A 15,111-nucleotide genomic window follows, 5' to 3' on the forward strand; every position below is an offset into this window, starting at 1 on the left:
GAAGTGCTGAACAAAGGGAGAAAAGCCCCTTATAAAACCATCAGATCTCGTGAGAACTCACTCACTATCATGAGAACAGCAGCATGGGGGTAATTGCCCCCGTGATTCAATTACCTACCACTGGGACCATCCCATGACACATGGGGATTATGGGAACTACAATTCAAGATTGTTCTCTGACCGAACTGAGAGTCAGGCTACTATTTCTTGTGACCCAATAACAAGATGCAGATGAACTGGGGAGGAAGAGAGTATTTATTTCTGTAACCAGCTACAGGGAGAAGGCCTGGAAATTATCACCAGACCAACTCAAAATTACAAAGTTTTCCAGAGCCTATGTACCTTCCAAGCTATATGTCTATGTTTAAGTGTGCATTCGTCTAAAGACATAAGTGATTAACTTCTTTTAATCTATAACTAAGTTCTGAGTCTTGAAGACCTTCCTCTGGAGCCTCAGTAAATGTACTTAATCTAAATGAGTCCGGGTACTGGGGTGATTACCCTTATCTTGCCCCTACTAAATCACGGAGGTTTAGGGAGTTCCTTCAGACTCCCAATAAACTTGTTTGTGGAGGCCTTGGAAGTTTCTTCAGGCCCCCAGTAAAACTTGGTTAATCATGCTTTAAGGTTCAGGAAGTGCCTAGGCAAAATTCTTGGTGGGCTATTGTTACGTTCCAGTCTTTGTATAAGGACACTAGCTTTTAACATTTAATTTCCCACTCAGTCAGTACTGAAACAGTTGTATGGAGGCTTGCATTAGTGAGACCTGGCCTGCCACAAGATGAGATTTGGGTAGGGACACAGCCAAACCATATCACCATCCTTTCATCAGTCTCCTGAACCTTGTCATAGGCCTATCTGCGCACTGCCTTATAACATTCCATTTTACCAAGAACCCTGCTAAGTCAGTTTCACAAAAATCCCCCACCCTCCATATGTGACCACGCTTTGTATCTAATCTGCTTCCTCATCCTCTACCACCCCCAAGTCATGTCTGATCATGCTGGCCTGTTTTCAGCTAGAATCCCATTTGGTCTATTTAACCAGAATCTCTGTCACCCTGATGCATTTCCTCTTAGTAATTTTCCATCCACTGACTCCCTACCCTGATCCTTGGCTATAAATGGCATTTAACCATGCTGGATTCAGAATTGAGCCCAATCCTATACTGAAATGTCTTTTCCCCTGTTGCAATAGTCCTGAATAGCATCTGTTTTTTACCACTTTATTGTCCAGCTCTGGTTTTTCTTCGACATTTCCACTTGGGTTCAGAAATAGAACATTGCTTAGAGGTGACCACAGTGCCTCCCCTTATCACATTTCCTCTCTGCTCCCAGGTAACCACCAACATGAGGGCTGTGATAATCTTTTTCTTACTTTTTAGTTTTACCACCTACATATAGCACCTCCCTAGGCAGCAGAGTTTACTCTTGCCTATTTTGAAACTGATGTAAATGGAATCATATCAAATTTCTGTTGTTGTTACTTGCCTATTTTTTTTTTTTTTGAAACAGAGTCACACTCTGTCACTCAGGTTGTAGTGCAGTGGCACAATCTTGGCTCACTGCAACCTCCACCTCCTAGGTTCAAGCGATTCTCCTGCCTCAGTCTCCTGAGTAGCTGGGATTACAGGTGCCTGCCTTGCCTGGCTAATTTTTTGTATTTTTAGTAGAGACAGGGTTTCACCATGTTGCCCAAGGTGGTCTCAAACTCCTGAACTCAAGTGCTATGCCAGCCTTGGCCTCCCAAAGTGCTAGGATTACAGGTGTGAGCCACCACGCCCAGCCTTATTCATTTTTTATATGTGGACAGTACTTCACCATATAAACATGATCACTTTATTTTACCATTCCATTGCAGATGGACATTTGGATTCCTCCCATTTGGAGGAAATGTCAATCAGTGCTGCAGTGAACATTCTTATTCATGTTTCTTAGCCACATTTGATTAGAAGTGGAATTACTGGGTTATAAAGGATGTACATCTGTTATTTCACTAGATAATGTTAAATGACTCCAAATTGGTTGTCCCAGTTTATGCTCTTTCTAGGGCTGTACAGAATTTGCAGTTGCTTTACTTTCTTGCTAACAGTTGATATTATCAGGCTGACAAATTTTTTGCCAGTCTGATTAGTACAGAATGGTAACACATGTTTTAATTTTCTTTTCTCTGATTATTAATGAGGCTGACCATTTTGTGGTTGTTAGCCATTTGTGTTGCCTTTCCTGTAAAATTTTTAATTATTTTCCTACTAAGTAGTTCAACTTTCTGCTGGATTCATAGACACATATTTTGGAGTTAGTACTTTGTGGTATATGCTGCATACGTTCTACTTTATGGCATGTCTTAGACTCTCATTTCAGTGTCTTTTAATGCTCAAAAGATTATGTTTTTGTTTTTTGGCGGGGTTTTTGTAGAGACAGGGTCTCACTAGCTGGTTATTTAATGTAGCTAAGAAAACTGTAGATTCTTACATATGTTCTGTACCCAACCCCTTAACGAACGATTTTATTAGCTCTAATACATTTCACTCATTTTTTCTCAAACAATCATATTTGAAAGTGATAGTGTATCTTCTTTACCATATTTATAATCTTATTTATTTTCTATCCTTATTGCATTGGCTGGAACTTCTAGCATAATGTTGAATAATTGTGGTGACAACAAGCATTCTTATTGTCTTTCAGACTTTAATGGTATATCATTATTCAGGATTCTCCAGATAAATATGACCAATAGAGGTGTGTGTGTGTGTGTGTGTGTGTGTGTGTGTGTGTGTGTGTGTGTATAAAGATTTATTTTAAGAAATTGGTTCACACAATTTTAGAGGCTAGCAAGTCCAACATCTGCAGTTAACGTCCGAAGACCATTAGGCTGGAGACCCAGGAGAGAACTAGTATTGCAGTTCAAGCCTGAAGGCTGTCTGCTGACAGAATTCCCTCTTGCTCAAGGAAGGCTAGTCTTTTGTTCTACTTACTCCTTCAGTTAACCGGATGAGCACCCACCCCTCGCCACCAGCCACGTTACAGAGGGCAATCTGCTTTACTCACAGTTCACTGATTTAAATGGTAATCTTATCCCAAAACACCCTCATCGAAACATGCAGAATAATGTGTGACCACTTTTCTAGGCACCCTGGATCAGCCAACTTGACACATAAAGTTAGCATTACAAATGGGAATTCATCCAACAAATCTTGAACACCTAATATGTGCTAGACATTGTACTGTGCTCTAAGGATACAGAAGTGAACAATTGCTGTCTATTCTGGAAAAGAATGAAAATTATCAAGTAAAAACTATACAAGATAATAAAAACAGAGTATTACAGAGAAAAAAGTGGGGTAGATAGTGGTGGCTAGTTTAGATTGGATCATCAAAGATGTTACAGATTTTTCAATGTTGAGTAAAATGTTTGGCCTAGTTTATGATAAACAACCACTATTAAAACAGTACTGATGCATGTCGCAGCATGGATAAACCTTGAAAACATTATCCTAAGTGCAAAGCAAGTACATTAGAGCAACAAAGCACAGGAAAATTGCTTCTGGTAAACAGAGCAGGGCTGCCCCACAGGCAAAGTAACACTCATGGATTGCTGGCTAGCTATATATCTATATATCTATATCTATATATATCGATCGATATATCTATATTTCAAGAGCAAACTGACAGTAAAATAGATCGATATAGATATATAGATATAGATAGAGAGAGAAAAAGACAGAGTCTTGCTCTGTTGCCCAGCCTGGAGTGCAGTGGTGCACTCTTCTCGGCTTTGCAACCTCTGCCTCCAGGGTTCAAGCAATTTTCCTGCCTCAGCTCCCAAGTAGCTGGGACTACAGGTGTCTGCCACCACGCCTGGCTAATTTTTGTATTTTTAGTAGATGCCAGGTTTCACCATGTTGGCCAGGCTGGTCTCTCATCTAATACTGACTTATTCCGTTTTTCAATAGGAAAGGCATTACATTTTATTAAGTGTTTTTAAGGCATCTATTGAAACGTTCATGTTTTATTTGGCTTTGTTTTTGCTGCATTAATCTGTAATGTATTACATTAACAGCATTCTAATTTTTGAAACATTATAAAACCCCAGGGTTTAAAAAAATAAACCAGGGTTATTACACATTATTATTTTAATACATGGCTGAATTAATTGCACTAATATTTATTTTAGGATATTTCAAACTATAGCCCACAGGCCCAATCTGAGCCACCACCAGTGTTTGTACAGCCTGTAAGCTAAGAATGATTTCAACATTGCTAAGTGGCTGAAAAAAATAAAAAGAAGAGTATCTCATTACATGTGAAGCATATATGAAATTCAATTTTTGGTTCATAAATAAAGCTTTTGTATTAGTTTCCTATTGTTGCTATGATAAATTGCCACAAACTTACCTGGTTGAAAACAACATAAATTATTCTTTCACAGTTTTGGAGGTCAGAGTCTGAAATCAGTTTCACAGAGCTCATGTCAAGGTCACTGGCAGGGCTGATTCCTTCTGGAGTCTCGGAGAGGAGAAAACTTTTCCTTGCCATTTCCAGCTTCTAGAGCTGCAGTCCTTATATTTCTTGTCTTGAGGCCCCTCTTACATCTTCCCATCCAGCATCTTGGCATCTTCAAATCTCTCTGCTTCTGTCGTCACATCGCCTTCTGTTTCTCTGAATGGCACAACAGAATTCATAATAACAAAATAGTATGAACAATTTGAATGTCTACCAACTGGTGAATGGATACTCAAAAATGCTGAATACTATTTGGCAATAAAAATATATGAGTTGTAACAAGCTACAAAGTACTGATGCATGTCACACAGCATGAACAAACCTTGAAAACATTATCCTAAGTGCAAGAGGCTAGAGGCACACGACCACACAGTGTAGGACTCCATTTATATGAACTGTCCAGAAAAGGTAAATCCAGAGAGACAGAAAGTATGTTAGTGGTTGCCCAGGGATAGGGGTAGGAACAGAGAATGGCTGTAATGCCAGTGAATCCCAAAACTGGAGCTGAGCCTGAGAGGGTTCTTGACTTTGCACAGGAAAGAATTCAAGAGCAAACTGACAGTAAAATGAAAGCAAAGCAAGTACATTAGAGCAACAAATCACAGGAAAATTGCTTCTGGTAAACACAGCAGGGCTACCCCACAGGCAGATTAACACTCATGGATTGCTGGCTAGCTATATATCTATATATATATAGATAGATATCTATAGCTATCTATATCTATATCGATATATAGATAGATACATAGAGAGAGAGAGAGAGAGAGAGACGGGGTCTTGCTCTGTTGCCCAGCCTCGAGTGCAGTGGTGCACTCTTCTTGGCTTTGCAACCTCTGCCTCCAGGGTTCAAGCAATTTTCCTGCCTCAGCTCCCAAGTAGCTGGGACTACAGGTGCCTGCCACCACGCCTGGCTAATTTTTGTATTTTTAGTAGATGCCAGGTTTCACCATGTTGGCCAGGCTGGTCTCCAACTCCTGACCTCAGGTGATCCACCCACCTTGGTCTCCCAAAGTGCTGGGATTACAGGCATAAGTCAGGGCACTGGGCCAGTGGCTAGCTATATTTAATACCTACTCCTTCATCGTACGCTAGATAAGGAGTGGGTTATTCATGAATTTTCTAGAAAAGGGATGCAGAGTTCCTCTGGAACTGAGGATTCTTCCCTTTTTAAACTATATAAGGTAAGGTCTGGCCATTGCCATGGCATTCATAAACTGTCAGGGTGCCGGTGGAAGTGTGGTAGCATGTTAATATACTATAATTAATGAATAATGGGCAGTGAGGGCACTAGAGGTCACTTTGGTCACCATCCTTGTTTTAGCTGGTTTGGGCCTGTTTCTTTAGGGCAGTTTTGGCCGTTTTTTTAGGACGTCCTGTTCTGACCGGATCTTGTTTTGCTCAGCGGGTGGTGATCAGTGCTTGTGATCAGCTAGGTGATCCTGCTGATCTCCTACCTCAACTGTAACGGTGCACATACTTTTCGGGGGGATAATGGAAATGTTCTTAAATTATAGTGGTGGTTGCAAATGGTTTTAAAATTACTGAAAATCATTGAATGGTGCACTTCAAATGAGTGAATTTTATGGCATGTAAAGAAATTGTTTTAAAAAACACAGCTAAAAACTTAGGAGACAAGGAAGTATTCAGACTTTGTAATTTGGGAAAACACTTGTGATAAATGACAGTGACTATGTGGTTTTGTGGAATGTATTTCCTTGTACGTACCGTGACAGAAAAGAGGGCAGGTGCCAGCTGCACTGGGCTTGGGGAAGAGTCATTCATTTAATAATTTTTTCTTTTTTCTGAGCATTATTCATACACAGGAGGTTCACAGTGAAAACAAACATTTACAAAAAGCAACCCTGTCTTCACCTGGGAGCTTATAGTGCAGTGAGGAACAGACACATCCATAGCTGGTGAGGTGACCAGGGAAGGACAGGAAGAGCGGGGAGGCGATCAGGAGAGGCCTCGCTGTGAAAACCACGCACCCTGCCGACCCCGAGAAGACACGGCCCACGCTGGGAGGGAGCAGCCAGGACAAAAGCCCGTCGTCGTGGGTTCCTGCCTGGTGGGTGGTGGTGAGGATAGCGGAGGCTGGGCTGCCCCGGGCCTCCAGGGAAAGGAGATAGAGAGGGGAGATGTGGGGGGGCCCATCGCGTGCAACAGCCTAGGCCACTGCCGGCCGCTGACTTTGGCGATGAGCGCGGAGCCTTTGGAAGATCCGGCGGGGTGGGGGGGGCGCGGGTAGGCTTCCACAGCATCCACGTGGCTGCGGCGTCGCCGACAAGGCCCAGGCAGGGGCAAGATGGTACGAAGCGACCGTTTAAGTGATTGTTACAGTCATCCCCACAAAGATAACAGGAGGTTTGACCTCATGCAGAAGTGTGCGAAACGGTTGGATTCTGTAAGCGTTTGACCCTAACGGGACTAACGAATTGACTATGGATGTGAGGAAGAGACTGGTCAGAGCTGATCGCGCCTCGGAATGGAGTGGTGGCTGGGATGAGGAAAAGCCCCGAGTGGAGCAATCCTGGGGGATGCGGAAACTGGGGCTGACTTTCCAGCCGTCCGCGTGCTGCTGAGGCAGAGGCCACCCTGGCGCCTTCCCCCGGCTCTGCCAGTCCGCGCGTACCGCCCCAGGATGTGGCGGGCTGGGAGACTCACGCTCCCGACGTGCTCTGCGGCCCGGCCCGCGCACCCGGGGGCGTGGCCTGTGCGCGCGTGCGTCGTAGACGATCGCTGTGGCGGGGCAGGCGAGGCGGTCGCTTCGAGCGCGCTAGTCAGCTCCCTGAAGGGAGTGACGGCGGTTGGGTGCCCGCGGCCACTTTTGCCTTCCCGGGTAAGTGCAGCGGTGGCGGTTGGCGCCGCCGTCTGAGGGGCGGCTTCCTGGGAGACGAGACGGGGAGAGCACCCGGCAGGCCCGCCTGAGGCGTTTGAGGCTCGCTGGCGTCGCTCCTCAGGCGCGGTTGGTCCGAGCCAGGAGGCGTTCCGTTAAGTTCGGTGCCCGCGGGCACCAGCCGGTGGGGTCTTCGTCGGCTTTGCCGGGTAGCAGGGCAGAGTGTGGGGTTGGTATGGACAGGGAGAGCCGGACGGGGCCAACCTGGACCGCGTCAGCCAGTCCCGGGTGACTGGCTCGAAGCAGCCTCTGAGTTGAGAGGGGTCGTCCGGGGCGGTCGGCGGGGCAGCCCCGGCAGCGCGCATTTGCGGAGGGAACGGATCCCGTGCCCGAGCGCCGCCGAGCCCCGCACGCCCGTGAGACCCGCTTTGAAAATTTTCTCTCCATGTTTGCTGCGGTTGTTGACCCGACCCCCTGTAAGACTCGGACTCAACGTTTTTGTTTGCCGCACGACAGCCAACGTAATGCTGTGGACGTAACAGGGCACGAACGTTTGTAACAGAAAGTTGAAGGGGCTGTGGCGTTGGAGGTGATCGCCCAGCCCTTTTGAGTAGGAGTTGTCCTAGGACTCCGCCGACCGCCCAGCCGGTGGAGCCGGCGCTCCGGACGCCACTAGCGCTAGCGTTTCGTGGGCGCAGCACCTCTAGCCAGTCATCTTCACCATCGCCATTGAGGGCACTGAGGCCGGGCCAGTCTTGAAACCCTGCCCTCTCTGAACTTAAAGCCAGAGATGAAAACCCAGACGACAGTGGCCCGGCGCGGTGGCTCACGCCTGTAATCCCAACACGATGGGAGGCCGAGGTGGGTGGATCACCTGAGATCAGGAGTTCAAAACCAGCCTGGCCAACATGGTGAGACCCTGTCTCTACTAAAAATACCAAAATTAGCCGGGGGTGGTGGAGCACGTCTGTAACCCCAGCTACTCGGGAGGCTGAGGCTGGATCCAGAATCGCTTGAACCCAGGAGGCGGAGATCGCGCCATTGCACAACAGCCTGGCGGACAGAGCAAGACTCTGTCTCAAAAAAACACACCCAGACGACCTAGAGCAGATTGCTTGGGGATTGTATTATAGGGCATTTTCCGTGTTTCTGAAGAAAAGCAGCATGTGTGCACCAGCCGTGAAGAACACACTGTGCATCGTGAAGTCTGAAAAATAGTAAAGCAGACCGGGAGGTGGCAAAAGCCTTGGGATCCTAATGGTTTGGGAGGTCAAGGCAGGGGGTATCCCTTGAGCCCAGGAGTTCAAGACCAGCCTGCGCAACATAGGGAGACCCTCGTCTCTACAAAAACATTTTAAAATAATTAGCGGGCGTGGTGGTGAGCGTCTGTAGTCCCACCTACTCACGAGACTGAGGCGAGAGGATCGCTTGAGCTCAGGAGTTTGAGGATGCAGTAAACTTAAGATTGCGCCACTGAATTTTCCGTCCTGTCCATCGGAGCAAGAACCTGTCTCAAAAAAAAAAAAAAAGTGAAGCATTTTAAGTTAAGATAGTGATTGTTTACGTGCATCTAAATTTAGTCCTTCATAAAGTTTCACTAAAATTACATTAAGGGGATTTAAAAACAAAAACAAACCTCCAACAATAGGAGAATAGGAAAGGAAACACTGGCAATATCTTAGCAAACCCTGTATTAACCACAGAATCTTCAAACTGCATGGAAACTGGCAGCACTGGACAGCTGTGGTACTGGGAATGAAGGTGGTTGTGGTGCAGAAGGTGGGTGTAAGGAGCTTAAAGAAATGATTTAGGTGAAATCTGAGAAGCAATTGGATATCCAGATCCCCTTCCCCATTTCACGCTGTTGGGTGACTGCCTTTCTCCTTGTTAGAAGACTGGATGGAGGCTTATTCTCTTGAGAAAGTAAAACAGAGGATCTTTGAACTGAGAAACTCAGGCATAATTATGGGGCTACATGTATGAAGTTAGGGACACTGAAGCTTGAAGTCCTTCATCTCCCCTATCTCACTCAACTTCCAAAACTTTTACAGTCAAATCAGACTAATGCTCTCCAGGCTGAAATAAGAGAATTCTACACGCTCACACACACAGATGGGGAAAGGTACATAATACGTTGGTTATGGTGGTTTCTAGGAAGTGAAAAGAACTTGGTGGCGAGGGGAAAGAGTGCGAGGAAACCTCTGTTTATTGTCTTTTAAAACATACCATGTACACACGATACCTATTCAAAATGAAATGTATTCTTCACCTCAGGAAGGCCTATGAAAAAAACATTCTGTAAATTATGAACAAATCCTTTGACTTCTGTTTACATTTTTTAGTGTACCGTGTGCACATACCTGTTCAAAAATGAAATGTATTCACCTCAGGAAATTCTATGAAAAAAATCTGTAAAAAATTATGAACAAACCCTTTGACACAGCGATTCCTTCCCCAGGAATTTATCTTATAAATATACTTACACTCGTGTGAAAATAAGTACAGTGCTATATGGAAGGATAAGTAAGAAGCAGATAATATTGGTTACCTTTGGAGAGGGGATCTGATGGCAAGTCAAAAGTGGAATGAGTGAGACTTTTTCACTACATATTCTTGGTACCTTTTGAACTTTAAACCTTGTTACTGTTACCTATTGAATGAATGAATAAATAAATGTGAATGGGAAAAATGGGTGAGTAATGGAGATCCTAATGTTGATAATATCCTAAACAATACAAGAGCTCTTACCATAGGAAGGAATGCTACATAACAACCCCAAAATTTCAGTGGCTTACATTTCATGCTCATGGATCTTCAGATCAGCTGTTGTTTAGGTCTTGGTTAGACTAGTCTGGACTCCAGACTTCAGTTTTGGGTTCAGATCTGTTCCATATGTCTTCATTTTGAGACCCAGGCTGAAAATGCAAAACCACCTAGAGCATGTTTTTCTCATGGCTGAGGGTGAAAGTTCAAGAGGGCTTCTGGAAGTTTGCCACGCCTAAGCTCAGAAGTCACACATTGAAATGTCTACCTACATTCCATTACTTACAACAAGTTACATAGCCAAGTCCTAAGTAAACAGGGTGAAGACATCTATACTCTGCCTTCTGGCAGCACTGTGAAGTTATATGACAAGGTGTGGATGGGTAGGCTTGGGAACTATAATAATGAAGAAAATGGATTACTGGAAAGATGCTGAAAAATTAGGATAGTTCATTTAGAATGAAGATTCTTACAAAAATGTGTATTTATACATTTTTACATTATCATTTTTGCCAAGATACAGCATCCTACTTTGATATGAATTACCTTACAGTTTCCATGTCAAAGTATCACCTTTGTTTTATCTTCTATAACATCTACCAACCCTGCACCTGGCCCTCTAACCAATTCTGAGTGCCCATAGAAAAAGGTACATGTAAAGACACCAGATTTTAGGGAAGTAATTCTAAATGTTTATTTTAGCTACTGAATGTGTTCATTCATAGTTTTTGTGTCATATCCATGTCTGCCAACTCACCTTTCACAACAGAATCTTCTTTTCAGGGAGATGTCCTTTGCTTCTCAGATGTAAATGCACTTTAAGTTTGTTATTCAACAGTGAAAATGAGTCATACAGAGGTAATATTTTCGTATGTTCTGCATCTTCAGGGTTCCTGGTTTTTTGTTTGTTTGTAATTATATGGCTTCAGAGTAATCTTATTTTCAACTTTCACTGTGGGAGGCAGTATAGCATAAGTGGTTAAGCGTGAGGAATCTAGAATAGACTGCCCTGAGTTTAAATCCTAGCTAGCGGCTATTCAACCTTGGGCAAGTTACTTAATCTGCTATGCCTTATCTATAAAATGGGGATAATGATAGTGCTTGCCTCATAGAATTGTTAGAAAGGTGAAATAAGTTAATACATATAAAGCACTTATAATGATACCCAACACAGTAAGCACTTAAATACTATTATTAATATCACTACTTTTTATTTAGAGGCTATGACTTGAATTATGAGCCTCACAGAGCAAACATGTATGTAGCTGTTCAGTTGTATTAATAGGCAAGAAAGTAATTTTTGATCCCTTTATTCTCTTGAATTCCAGGTTAAATTAAAAATACCTTTTGGAAATAAATTACTAGATGCCGTTTGTTTGGTACCTAACAAGAGCTTAACATATGGAATAATTCTTACACATGGAGCATCAGGAGATATGAATCTTCCTCATTTGATGTCACTGGCATCCCATCTTGCATCCCATGGGTTTTTCTGCCTGAGATTTACCTGTAAAGGCCTTAATATTGTACATAGAATTAAGGCATATAAATCAGTTTTGGTAAGAAATTTTCTTTATATTTACTTATCAGAATTATGTTTGAAATCCTTAATAAATGTAATATAAATTTTATTAGTAGTCATCTGGTTTAATTTAAAAAAATCTTTGAATGAGTGTATTCTTAGAAAACTCAGCAGTACCTGAAAGCTTTTTAATGGTCAGATTTCCTTGTTACCAGTTTCCGTGGAGATGAATGCTTACATCATAAATGTTCCTCTGTGATATTGCCAAGGAAACTACTTACGATTTTTCTCACTGGAATTATGTAACTTTAGCACATCATTTTTGCATTCTAGAATATTTTATTTACCATACTATGCATGTACAAATATGATACTGTTTTCTGTATATGTTATTTAGAAACCTTGCTTAAAATCCTGGATAACACTAAAGTTTCACTAAATCAAGCTTGTCCAACCCATGGGCCACATATGGCCCAGGACAGCTTTGAATGTGGCCCAACACAAGTTTGTAAACTTACTTAAAACATTATGAGATTTTTTTTTTACAATTTTTTTTTTTTAAGCTCATCAGGTATCATGAGAGTTAGTGTATTTTATGTGTGGCCCAACACAGTTCTTCTACTGTGGCCCAGAGAAACCAAAAGATTGAACACCCCCGATCTAAATGCTTTCAAACTTATTAAGGTTTTTAGAACTTTAGATGTTAACATTATCAAATTTGGTATTAGTTGCAAGCCTTTGCTGGCCTTTTTAAAAAATAATTTATTCTCTAAAAATAGTTTAGTGCTTAAATATTTTAGTAAAGGTAGATTGACTTTTTTCTTACGTATTTGCCTATATTACCTAACGTGGTTTAATAGTGAAGGCATGACCAGAAGAGGAAGGACTGCTTACCTCTTTTAAGAAGAATCCCTTAAGATTTTCTGGTTATCTTTGCATAGATTTTCATACATTTCAGTAATGATGAGAAACAATATATCTTGCCTTTCCAGTGGAATATTTTATAGATGAAGAACTGATGATTTTTTTATTTTTGTAGAATTACCTAAAGACATCAGGAGAATACAAACTTGCAGGTGTTTTTCTTGGAGGTAAGTGCAATACTTGTGAATACTTGTTAAGTACCTGTTTTAATATAGGAGTAGGTAATGGAGAGTTAAAATTAGTTGATCATAGGAAGCTAATTTAATGATTTTTTGTTGTTTTGGTAAGTCACCTTTTTAATGTTAAAGTACTTTATATACTTAGAGCAAACTTAAACCTCATGTATATGTATTATAAGCTGAGCTTCTCTCCTTTTATTCATATCCCTGAATCGTCCTCTTGCATATGATTCCTTTACAATGATTGTCCTTGTCCTTTTAAGTGTTCAGAAGAATAATTGCCTTTTTTTTTTTTTTTTTTTAGCATTTGATTTAAGATCAATTTTTAGTTTTTTTTTTTTTTTTTTGAGACGGAGCCTCCACCTCCGAGATTCAAGTGATTCTCCTGCCTCAGCCTCCAAGTAGCTGGGACTATAGGTGTGCACCACTGTGCCCAGCTAATCTTTGTGTTTTTAGTAGAGATAAGAGTTTTGCCATGTTGGTCAAGCTGGTGTCAAACTCTTGACCTCAGGCAGGCCTAGGCCTCCCAAAGTGCTGCAATTACAGGTGTGAGCCACTGCACCTGGCCTGGTATTGCAACTTGTTAATTGCTGCCATTTGGAGTTAATTTGTTGGTAAACATATATGATGAACAGTAAAAGATTCAATTTGCCACACCATCACTGCTACTTTATGTGAAAGTTTATATTTCAAACTGAACTTAATTTTAATTGATTTTAGGTCGTTCAATGGGCTCAAGAGCAGCTGCTTCTGTAATGTGTCACATTGAGCCAGATGATGGTGATGATTTTGTTCGGGGTCTCATTTGTATTTCTTACCCACTGCACCATCCAAAGCAGCAGCATAAACTCAGAGATGAAGACCTCTTTCGTTTAAAAGAGCCTGTACTGTTTGTGTCAGGCTCAGCAGATGAAATGTGTGAAAAGGTGAATTATAACTCAATGTTTGTGTGAATGAAAGAGAATGAAAGAAATACCTTGGGAGCAAGATACTTCTGGCAACAGTCTCTTTTAAAAGTTGCCAATTTGACTAATGCTAGTTTTGTGTCCTGGTTACTCCGTTGCTTTTGAGAACCTAAAAATATAAGTATACTGACAAAATTTGTCTCCCTGGAAATAGAGTTGGTAAATATGACCCTTATTTGGAAAATGAAGGCTTAATATCTGAATCGTCTGATTTGGGGATTACTACACTGTAGATTTTTTAAATCATTTCAATATTCAGGCAGATTGTTATAAAATTGATTCTTGAGAAAGGGTTGGCAATGTCTACACATTACTAAATATTAGCCCAATATTATGAAACAACGTTGTATTCCCCAGAGCATATAATTTGCTTGGGAAAAAGATTTTTTTGGGAAAAAATTTTTTTATTCCAATTTATTTAACATTAGTAGATGCATGAGTGCTTGATCTGATATTGCTACAGCTGAGAGAAGTGGACTGCCACATTTACGGACATTTCCTCACACATTCTATTGCCTAGAAAGTTGTCTGTGAGAAAGCATTTAGTGAATACTTGGGAATGAATGTCAGTATAGGCGGGGGAGAGAGGACCTTTTATTAAATATCAACAGAACATTAGTCTAGTATCCTCTTGTTTTTTTCTTTAGAACTTGTTGGAGAAAGTGGCACAGAAAATGCAAGCTCCCCATAAAATCCACTGGATTGAGAAGGCAAATCATTCCATGGCAGTGAAAGGACGGTCTACAAATGATGTTTTCAAAGAAATAAATACACAGATTTTGTTTTGGATCCAAGAAATTACTGAAATGGACAAGAAATGTCATTAGTTAAAAGCCATCTTGAATACACATACAGTTAATTTGATAAAGAAGAGTATGCCTCTCAGCATTGTGAGATATATTTCAGACTAATTTGATGTTCTTTAATGTTCCCTTATTTTTGAAACACGTTTTAAATGTGAAATTAATGTCCTTCACAAAATGTCTTTTGAAAGCACTGTTATAGTTGTATAAAGATGATGTAAAAATATTGAAGGTGGTCTACATATAATTTATTTTCATTAGTATAGTTAAGTTTTGAAAAAAATTAAACATTCGAATTTTGTTACAAAGGTGCTTTTGTCTTATTGATACGCAACTGAGAAATTTTGCAGAGCAGTGTTATCTTCAGAAAAGGAAATCAAAACATTATGTTTAGTCAGATTTATAGAATGCACACTTCACCTTTTAATAAATCTCAGTGAAGGGATAGGAGTGGACATATGTTTTGAATATGGGGACCCTGAAGACTTTTTAGAATGACATAAAGATCTTTAAGAAGTGTTCACTGAAGGCTTACTACAGGCAAACCTCATTGGGTTTGCAAAGATGAATAAAAACTTGGAGCTTACAACATAGTGTGTGAGGCTGGGCACAGT

General features: G+C 41.4%; 1 protein-coding gene across 3 annotated transcripts; it reads left to right on the forward strand.

Annotated features, from left to right (window-relative positions):
- Positions 1-7,207: 7,207 nt before the first annotated feature.
- Positions 7,208-14,805, forward strand: TEX30 (testis expressed 30). Of its 3 annotated transcripts, XM_023217993.2 has the most exons (6): positions 7,208-7,344; positions 10,888-10,962; positions 11,433-11,663; positions 12,666-12,717; positions 13,450-13,655; positions 14,342-14,805. In XM_023217993.2, the coding sequence occupies exons 2-6, from the start codon at positions 10,948-10,950 to the stop codon at positions 14,519-14,521; spliced, it is 684 nt and encodes a 227-aa protein (XP_023073761.1). In that variant the 5' UTR covers positions 7,208-7,344; positions 10,888-10,947; the 3' UTR covers positions 14,522-14,805. The 3 variants fall into 3 exon arrangements, with proteins under 3 accessions (XP_023073761.1, XP_023073763.1, XP_023073762.1); XM_023217995.2 differs by lacking the exon at positions 13,450-13,655; XM_023217994.1 differs by lacking the exon at positions 10,888-10,962 and having other exon boundaries at positions 7,212-7,344.
- The last annotated feature ends 306 nt before the right edge of the window (positions 14,806-15,111 follow it).

This window comes from Piliocolobus tephrosceles, chromosome X (genome assembly GCF_002776525.5).
Source record: "Piliocolobus tephrosceles isolate RC106 chromosome X, ASM277652v3, whole genome shotgun sequence".
Taxonomy (NCBI): Eukaryota; Metazoa; Chordata; class Mammalia; order Primates; family Cercopithecidae; genus Piliocolobus; species Piliocolobus tephrosceles.